The sequence below is a fragment of the Balaenoptera physalus genome (assembly GCF_965194825.1).
Source record: "Balaenoptera physalus genome assembly, chromosome: 19".
NCBI lineage: Eukaryota > Metazoa > Chordata > Mammalia > Artiodactyla > Balaenopteridae > Balaenoptera > Balaenoptera physalus.
The window spans coordinates 34,231,588-34,242,211 of NC_138900.1; the positions used below are offsets into that span (position 1 = coordinate 34,231,588).

The 10,624-nt window shown below is 39.5% G+C and overlaps 1 protein-coding gene across 7 annotated transcripts in view; it reads left to right on the plus strand.

Moving 5' to 3' along the window:
* Positions 1-2,090, plus strand: part of HEATR3 (HEAT repeat containing 3) — a 35,298-nt gene extending 33,208 nt beyond the window's left edge. For all 7 annotated transcript variants that reach the window (XM_082438340.1, XM_082438338.1, XM_082438337.1 and 4 more), the window contains one exon: positions 1,318-2,090. Coding sequence is in view for 5 of the 7 variants with exons in the window: in XM_082438337.1 (XP_082294463.1) it covers positions 1,318-1,440 (123 nt within the window). In the remaining 2 variants the exon portion in view is untranslated. The remainder of the gene's footprint in view (positions 1-1,317) is intronic.
* Positions 2,091-10,624: the final 8,534 nt, after the last annotated feature.

Here is a 10,624-nt window from a genome sequence, read left to right on the forward strand (position 1 = left end):
GTGCGGGCTTCAGTAGGTGTGGCACGCGAGCTCAGTAGTCGTGGCTCACGGGCTCTAGAGCGCAGGCTTAGTAGTTGTGGCGCACGGGCTTAGTTGCTCCGCGGCATGTGGAATCTTCCCAGAGCAGGGCTCGAACGCGTGTCCCCTGCATTGGCAGGCAGATTCTTAACCACTGCGCCACCAGGGAAGCCCGTAGTGTTTATTTTTTAAGCAGTGAGAAGTTTTATTCCCACCTGTTCCCTGTCTCATGGGTAACCAAATTGAATGGTGTTTCTCTAAGCAAAGACAAATGCACCTTAGTATTTTCCCCCTTTATTATCCAAAAGGTAGTATAATATATTCACATTCCTGCACTTTATGTGCTTTTACTTAACACTGTCTCCTAGAGACATTTCCATACCAGTACATGGAGGGTGTCCACATTGTTCTTAAAGATCACAGGCCCTTTAAACTTCTGAAAAAGCAGTCTGCATGGTAAGGAGAAAATATCCCCTTTCCCTGCAGCTGCAAGGAAAGCAGATGCAGTTGAGTCATCAAACTCTGTAGAAGCAAATGCTTAGAGAGCAGTGATGTAAACTGTGAACTAGGAAAGTAACCCCTAACCTCTGGAATGTCCATTGTTCTGATTGATTTTCCTACTTAATATGCATTGCAGTGATGGTGATATTTAATTGTTTTTCTTTTCTCAAAGCTATAAAGCCCTGATGAAATTTCTCTGTTAGCCAGAATGACAGCATGTAGTTTTTTATATGAAGCTCCTTTGTGAATGAAACCACAGTTGCATTAAAGGCTGTTTGGTATATATTTAGCCCCAAATTGCATCTAAACACAGTACAATGCATTTTACCAAAAAAACTTCTTTAGAGCAGCTATCCTCAAAAGTACCCTGTATCTGCAGCGCCAGCATCACCTGGTAAGTTGTTACAAATGCAAATTCTCAGGCCCAGCTCCAGACCTACTGAAAATCAGAAACCGTGTGGATAGGCCCACGAGTCTGTTTTTAACAAGCCTTCCAGATGCTAAAATTTGAGAACCATGGCTCTGGATTAGAGGTGAGGTATAGTTCACATACCATACAACTCATTCTTTTAAAGTCTACAAATCAGTTGTTCTTGAAACTATCATTTAAAAGGTGCACAATCTTAATTTATGTTTATTATGGCTAACGTACTGTGTTCCATCACCTTGGAAGTGAAAATGTTTCACCAAAATCTGACTGCTGTTTGTTCTAAAAATAAATACACCGCAAATTAAATGCTTTCTTATTTAAAGGAATTAGTGATATATACCAAATCACATATGATATTTTTTTGGCAGATACGGAAAGAAGGGAGAGCTAAATACAGTCCAGATCAGCTGTGTGTTCTCGACAACGTGAAGATGAACTTGAGAAGGTTTGTCGCTTATCAAGAAACTGTTGAGAAAAGACTGACTACTTGAAAGAGACCAGTCCTCGCCTCAAAGCGTTCAAAGCTGAGGAATACTAGAGGGTTTGCTTTCAGTGTGTGTGTTCCTGAAAGTCATTTTTTAATGCGTGTACACTAATTTGAAGTTCATAAAAACTCCAGAACCTGTCAGAAACTCTCTAAAGCTCTGGGATCTGTGTGGCATTTCTGGTGCTCTCAGAAATGTTTCCAGCATGTTTTAATCACTGGAAACACGAAGAGTGGAAACACAAGGAAATCTCAGGTGCTTCTTCATGAGCAGTGAAGACACTTCCAAACAATCATGTTTTCCTTGAATTTTGCAAAAGAGGAAAATCCAAAGCATTGCTTGGATTGCTCTTTTAAGCCATTATCATTTTATATTAGCTGAATCTTTAACTGAAATATGAAGACAAGCTTTATAAATTTTTCTTGGTATGAAGTATATCAATTATGCTTACCTTTTGTGAAGAGGGGAGTGAGTTGGAGTCATACACCACTATTGAGCAGACTGTACTACTAGCTAATGAGCTCATGAGGTCATCGTCGTCCTCTGTACAAAAGGATCTGATCGGATACTGCCTTGGAACATCACTCCTTATTTAATTTGATGTGGAATCAGGATTGGAAGAATATGTTTTTTAATAAATAACTTTTTAATTGAAAGCTTTGTGTCTTGGAAAATCTTTTTTAAAATATCAGATAATCCTATTACTGCGTGTTTGCTTGCTAATGGATCTTGCTTTGAATATATGTGTGCTATTAAAAACAAGACTTTATAGCAAGAATCTCCAGTATTACTATCAATGTCCTTGAAGTAGTACGGTGGCAGGTGGAGCAAAGGGAGGGAGTTTCAGTGCACATCATTGTCGGAGTGGGGCCCCTGGACCAGGTCTGTTGTCTGTCCATTTGCCTGATCAGAGGAGTTGTTGGAGATTTGAGAATTTACCCACTGTAGATCTCAGTTGACCTGTTAAAAGGCCCAATACCCAGCATAGGACTTAACTTTAGTTAACGTTCATCACCTCACATAGTTACATTTTTCTTCCTTGTGATAAGAAGCTTTAGCATCGACTCTCTCAGCAACTTTCAAATGTGCAATACGGTATTGTTAACTGTAGTCCCCGTGCTGTACATGACATGCCCAGTCACTTATAATTGGAAGTCTGTACCTTTTGACCACCTTCACCCATTTTGCTTGCCCCCCACCGCCCACCTCGGGCGACTAACAATCTATTCTCTCTATGAGTTCAGTTGTTTGGTTTTGCGGTGTTTTTTTTTTTTTTTTTTTTTTAGATTCCACATATAAGTGAGAGCACACAATATTTGTTTTTCTCTGATATATTTCACTTAGCATAATGTCCTCAAGGTCTACCCACGTTGTTACAAATGGCAGGATTTCGTTCTTTTTTATGGCTGAATACTATCCCATTGTGTATATACACTACATTTTCTTTATCCATACATCCACTGATAGGCGTTCAGGTTGTTTCCATGTCTTGGCTACTGTGAATGATGCTGCAATGAACAAATGGTGCAGATATCTTTTTTTTTTTTTAATAAATTTATTTATTTATTTATTTATTTTTGGCTGCGTTGGGTCTTCGTTGATGCCTGGGGGCTTTCTCCAGTTGCGGCGAGCGGGGGCTACTCTTGGTTGCGGTGCGCAGGCTTCTCATTGTGGTGGCTTCTCTTGTTGCAGAGCACGGGCTGTAGGTGCGTGGGCTTCAGTAGTTGTGGCACGGGGGCTCTAGAGCGCAGGCTCAGTAGTTGTGGCACACGGGCTTAGTTGCTCCGTGGCATGTGGGATCTTCCCGGACCAGGGCTCGAACCCGTGTCCCCTGCATTGGCAGGCGGATTCTTAACCACTGCGCCACCGTCCCGCAGATATCTTTTTGAGACAGTGATTTCATTTCCTTCAGATCTATACCCAGAGGTGGAATTGCTGTATCATATGGTGGTTCTGTTTTGAATTTTCTGAGGAATCTCCTTACTGTGTTCATAGTGGCTACACCAATTTACTTTCGCACCAATATTGCACAAGTGTTCCCTTTTCTCCACATCCTCACCAACGCATATCTCTTGTCTTTTTGAAAATAGCCATTGTAGGAGGTGTGAAGTGATAGCTCATTGTGGTTTTGAGAGACAAATTCTTCCAATGAAGAAAAGTTTTAGAGTTCTCCCTGCTTCAAATGTTTATGGCATATATTCATTTTCAAGGAGGATAAAATTTCCAATTTTGTCATCTTTCCCACACTTTCCAACCTATAAACATTATGCAAAATATCTAGCAAAGGGCCTAGTACATAGTAGGCTCTCGATAAATATTTGTCGAACAAATAAATGTTAGTGATTTTCTGTCTTATTAAGCAAGCTTGTTGCAGTTGTTGAATGCAGAATCACTCTATGGAACAGTAGAATGTGAGTTATTACATTGGAAATGTGCCATCCCCCCAATTTTTTAGGCTCTGAGGCATTAAGAGTCTGCACTGCTACCATTTAATTTTGCTACTCAGAACAACAATAAAGATAGGAAAAGATTAAATATACTCTACGGCTGTTTACCTGATAGCTCAGCAAGCATATGAATATTATTCATGGCACAGTAAAATAGAAACTAGTTTTTTATGTAGGAAAAAAAAGTCTGCTTTAAAATAGTTATTTGCAAATTATCCAGAATAGTCCATTAAGAATATACGCTGTTTTAAGAGTTGAAGTATAAGCTCATGTGAGAGCCTTTGTTCTAGAAAATGTTTTTAAGTGTCCAACCAGCCATGGCATGTTTATCCAAGGAAATAAAAATCACTGCTTTACTTCTCTCTTTTTCTTTTTGCCTTTAAGATGGAAACTCATTTTAAAATAGAATTGATTTTGAAATATTAGTCATTTAATTACATTTCTTTATCTGTAGTTTTATCTTTTGCCTTTATCTATCTAGTCTTTCAAAGAAATACCTTTGAGTAATCAATATAGGGAAAGTTCTTATCTCTTCAGCGGTCCTGTTCAGCCAGTTCTGTTGTAGGCTTGCTTCCTGCCTTTTTGAAATTGCATGGACCAATACTTGATTGTACAGGCAGACCTCAGAGATATTGCCAATATGGGTCCAGACAACCGCGTCAAAGCAAATATTGTAATAAAGTGAATCACCAATTTTTTGATTTCCCAGTGCATAAGTGTGCAATAGCATTATGTTTAAAAAATAATGGGAGGCTTCCTTGGTGGCGCAGTGGTTGAGAATCTGCCTGCCAATGCAGGGGACACAGGTTCGAGCCCTGGTCTGTGAAGATCCCACATGCCGTGGAGCAACTAGGCCCGTGAGCCACAACTACTGAGCCTGCGCGTCTGGAGCCTGTGCTCCGCAACAAGAGAGGCCGCGATAGTGAGAGGCCCGCACACTGCGAGGAAGAGTGGCCCCCGCTTGCCGCAGCTAGAGAAAGCCCACACACAGAAACGAAGACCCAACGCAGCCAAAAATAAATAAATAAATAATTTAAAACTTTTTAAAAAAATAAAAAATAAAAATAATAATGTACATACTTTTTCTTTTTCCTTTTTGGCTGCGTTGGGTCTTCGTTGCTGCGCGCGGGCTTTCTCTAGTTGTGGCGAGCAGGGGCTACTCTCCGTTGGGGTGCGTGGGCTTCTCACTGCGGTGGCTTCTCTTGTTGCGGAGCACAGGCTCTAGGCGCACGGGCTTCAGTAGTTGCAGCACGCGGGCCCTAGAGCACGTGGGCTTCGGTAGTTGTGGCTCGTGGGCTCTAGAGCACAGGCTCAGTAGTTGTGGCACATGGGCTTAGTTGCTCCGCGGCATGTGGGCTCTTCCTGGACCAGGGATTGAACCCATGTCCCCTGCATTGGCAGGCGGATTCTTAACCACTGCGCCACTACATACCTTAATTTTAAAATACTTTATTGTTCAAAAATGCTACCCATCATCTGAGCCTTCAGTGAGCCTGCTGGTGGAGGCTCTTGCCTGGATGTTGATGCTGCTGACTGACCCGGGTGGTGGTTGCTGAAGGCTGGGGGCGCTGTGGCAATTTTTTAAGTCACCAATGAAGCATCTCTTGACGCCTCCTTTCGCAAACAAGTTCTTTGTAGCATGCAAAGCTTTTGATAGCATTTTATCCACTTCTTTCAAAATTAGAGTCAATCCTCTCAAACCCTACTGCTTCCTTATCAACTAAGTTTTTGCTCATCCATAAGAAGTAACTCCTCATCCATTAAAGTTTTATAATGAGATTGCAGCAATTCAGTCACATCTTTGGACTCCACTTCTGATTCTAGTTCTCATGCTGTTTCCACCACATCGGCACTAACTTCGTTCACTGAAATCCTGAACTCCTCAAAGTCATCCATTAGAGTTGGAGTCAACTTCTTCCAAACTCCTGTTAATATTGATATTTTTACCTCTTCCCATGAATCATGAATATTTTTAATGGCATCTAGAATGGTGAGTCCTTTCCACAAGGTTTTCAGTTTATTTTGCCCAGGTCCATCAGAGGAATTGCTGACTATGGCAGCTATAGCCTTACAAAATGTATTTCTTAAATAAGACTTGAAAGTGGAAATTACTCCTTTATCCATGGGCTGCAGAATGGATGCTGAGTTAGCAGGCATGAAGACAACCTTAATCTCATTGTACATCTCCATCAGAGCTCTTGGGTGACCAGGTACATTGTCAATGAGCATTAATATTTTGAAAGGCATCTTTTTTTTTTCTGAGCAGTAGGTCTCAACAGTGAGTTTGAACTATTCAGTAAACCACGTTGTAAACAGATGTGCTGTCATCCAGACTTTACTGTTTCATTTATAGAGCACAGGTAGAGTATATTTAGCATAATTCTTAAGGGTTCTAGGATTTTTGGAATGGTAAAGGAGTATTGGGTTCAACTTAAAAAGTCACCAGCTGCATTAGCCCCTGACAAGAGAGTCAGCCTTTCCTTTGAAGCTTTGAAGCCAGGCATTGACATAACCTCTCTAGCTATAAGTCCTAGACGGCATCTCCTTCCAGTATAATAAGGCTGTTTCATCTACAATGAAAATCTGCTGTTTAGTGTAGCCACCTCATTAACTGTCTTAGCTAGATCTTCTGGATAACTTGCTGCAGATTCTACATCAGCACATGCTGCTTCACCTTGCACTTTTATGTTATGGAGATAGTTTCTTTCCTTAAACCTCATGAACCAACCTATGCTACCTTCAAACTTTCTTCTGCAGCTTCTCACCTCTCTCAGCCTTCATAGAATTAAAGAGAGTCAGGGCCTTGCTCTGGATTAGGTTTATGGTTTAAGGGAATGTTGTGGGTGGTTTGATCTTCTATCCAGACCACTAAAACCATTTCGGCTAAAAGGCTGTTTCACTTTCTTATCATTCCTGTGTTCACTGGAGTAGAACTTTTAATTTCCTTCAAGCACTTTTCCTTTGCATTCACAACTTGGCTAACCGTTTGGTGCAAGAGACCGAGCTTTTGGCTGATCTAGGCTTTCACATGCCTTCCTCACTGAGCTTAATCGTTTCTAGCTTTTGATTCAAAGTGAGAGACATGCGACTCTTCCTTTCGCTTGAACACTTACAGACCAGTTAGGCCTATTAATTGGCCTAATTTCAGTATCTTTTTGTCTCAGGGAATAGGGAAGCCCAGTAGAGGGAGAGTAACGGAACAGCCCGTTGGTAGAGCAGTCAGAACACACACAAAATTTATTAAGTTCCTCATCTTATCTAGGTGCAGTTTGTGGTGCCCCAAAACAATTACAATAGTAAACATCAAAGATCTTTGATCACAGATCACTGTAACAAATATAACAATAATAAAAATTTTGAAATATTGTGAGAATTACCAAAATGTGACACAAACACAGAGCAAGCAAATTTGTAAAAAACGCCGTTATCTGTGAATTGTAAGGTATGCCTAATTTAACTGATATATAGGACATGAGCAATTTTAGCACTCTCTTCTCCATATCCAAAAACACTTTGTTTTCAGCAACGGTAAACTTGTATTATATTAGTTTAAAACATCCACTTTTAGGAGCAGAACACTTCCTTCCTTTCCTTGCCATTTTATTTTTATAAAATATGGATTTATAGTATATGGTTAGTCCATATATTCTGTCCCCTTCAAAATAAAATCTGTCATCGTCTCTGTCTTGTTACTGCTTAGATTTATTTCTTTTTTAAAACTTTATTTTATTGACGTGTAGTTGATTTACAATGTTGTGTTAATTTCTGCTATACAACAAAGTAATTCGGTTATACATAGATACATTCTTTTTCATATTCTTTTCCATTAGGGTTTATCACAGGATATTGAATACAGTTCCCTGTGCTGTACAGTAGAACCTTGTTGTTTACTCATTCTATATATAACAGTTTGCATATTCTAATCCCAAACTCCCAGTCCTTCCCTCCCCTACCACTCCTCCCCCTTGGCAACCACAAGTCTGTTCTCTATGTCTGTGAGTCTGTTTCTGTTTCATAGATAAGTCCATTTGTGTCATATTTTAGAATTCCACATATAAGTGATATCATATGGTATTTCTCTTTCTCTTTCTGACATACTTCACTTAGTATGATAATCTCTAGGTCCATCCATGTTGCTGCAAATGGCATTATTTCAGTCCTTTTTATGGCTGAGTAATATTCCATTGTATATATGTACCACATTTTCTTTATCCATTCATCTTTCAATGGGCACTTAGGTTGTTTCATGTCTTGGCTATTGTGCTGCTATGAACATAGGGGTGTATGTATCTTTTTGAATTATAGTTTTTGAATTCTAGTTTTGTCTGGATATATATACCCAGGAGTGGGATTGCTGGATCATACGGCAACTCTATTTTTAGTTTTTGGAGGAACCTCCATACTGTTTTCCATGGTGGCTGCACCAATTTACATTCCCATCAACAGTGAGAAAAGGAGGGTTCCCTTTTCTCCACCCCCTCGCCAGCATTTGTTATTTGTAGATTTTTTAATGATGGCCATTCTGACCAGTGTGAGGTGGTACCTCATGGTATGCTTAGATTTATTTCTAAGTATTTATTTCTATTATAAGTGGACTGTGAAACTGATAGATTGTCTGCTGCCAAAGTAATTCTTGGTCCTTTGGATGATTCTGCCCCAGGACTTGGACTGCTATGGAGGCAACACCAAGTCAAGTGTTTGTGAGATATTTGTGGCAGGAGCAAGAGGCCTGTGGTCACAATGGTGTCCTCTTTTGGGCAGCAGTTTCTTACTAGGCCGTTCCTATGGCTGCACCAGGTCCCTCGTGCCCTGTGTCTGCATTTCCTGCCCATTTACAGAAACTGATTCTCCTTCCCTCTCATCAGTTTTGTGAGCTACCCTAGAACTTTATAATAAACTTTATTTTTTGATAGCCATGCTCAGTTTCTGCTACTTGCAACCTAAAAACCCTGGTTGATAGGTATCCTTCTAGAACTTTCTTGGCACATCCATCTAGACATACATGAATATATTTTTTCTACAGTAGGCACATAATGTTCTGCAGCTTGGCTTTTTTCTTCACCAGTAATTCAGGGATGTATTGTCATGTCAGAATCGTGATTAGGTCTTAGGGTAAACCTTTCTTCTTGAACGTGAAAAATCACTTCATTTCCACTGGAGAGTCTGTTAGATCTTAGCTTGATAGGTTGGGGTGAATTTGCTTTTCTAGGCCTGTTCTTTTTTTTTTTTTAATTGAAGTATAGTTGATTTACAATGTTGTGTTAATTGCTGCTGTACAGCAAAGTGATTCAGTTATACATATATATACATTCTTTTTCATATTCTTTTCCATTATGGTTTATCACAGGATACTGAATATAGTTTCCTGTGCTATACAGTAGGACCTTGTTTTTATCCATTCAATATATAATGGTTTGCATCTCTAGGCCTGTTCTTGAGACAGCACTTTTAAACATTCTTTTGAACCTTCCAGTGGTTTGGAAAATTGAATCTCCTCATTTGTTGGACCTAATCCCAAACTTTTATTAAAAATAAACCCATAGAAACTATAAGATGGGGACCAAAGATTTTTAGAAATCTAGTACGTATTTTACAGTAGTAATTCCTAACCTTTTCTGGGTCATTAATTATGCTGAGAATCTAATGAAAATCCTAGACCCTTCAAATAAATGCACTGCATTAGTTATCTCCTGTGTAACAAATTACCCCAAATTTAATAGCTTAAAATAACAAACGTTATTATCTCACAATTTCTGTGGATCAGGAATTCAGGAGCAGCTTAGCTGGGTGGTTCTGCCTCAGGGTCTCGCAAGGTTGCAGTAACGATGTTGTCCAGGGCTGCAGTCAGCTGAAGGCTTGACTGGGCTGGAGGGTTTCCTCCAAGGTGGCCCATTCATTTGGCTATTGGCAGGAAGCCTCAGTCCTCATGACTCAGCAACTGGGTTTCCCCAGAGTCAGTATTCCAAGAGAGAGAGGAGAAAGCTGAGATGCCTTTTATAACCTATTTTCTTTTCTTTTTTTTTTTTTTAAACATCTTTATTGGAGTATAATTGCTTTACAGTGGTGTGTTAGTTTCTGCTTTATAACAAAGTGAATCAGCTATACATATACATATATCCCCAAATCTCTTCCCTCTTGCATCTCCCTCCCTCCCACCCTCCCTATCCCACCCCTCTAGGTGGTCACAAAGCACCGAGCTGATGATAACCTATTTTCAAGAATATGAAAAAGAATATGTATATGTATAACTGAATTGCTTTGCTGTACAGCAGAAATTAACACATTGTCAATCAACTATACTTCAGTACAATTTAAAAATTAAATAAATATAACCTATTTTCAGAAGTAACACACCATCACTCCAGCCATGTTCTATTTGTTGTAAGTGAGCCAATAAGTCCAACCCACGCTCAGGAACAGGAGAATTAAGTTCCACATCTTGAAGAAAGGAATAGCAAAGAATTGGTGGACATATTTTTAAACATACATACCTTTATTCTGCATCAGAGTTCAGATTGTTTATGGATTTTTCAGTTCACACATGGACATCAGGTTGAGATTTGTGATTTTATACTGAGTTGGTTACTCTTCTAACTTTAAGTCAAAAAGTATTCTGTGCACTTCTAGATGCAATTGTCTATTGAATTAATTTTTAAAAATTTTATTGAAGTATAGTTGATCTACAATGTTGTGTTCATTTCCACTGTACAGCAAAGTGATTCAGTTATACATATACACATATT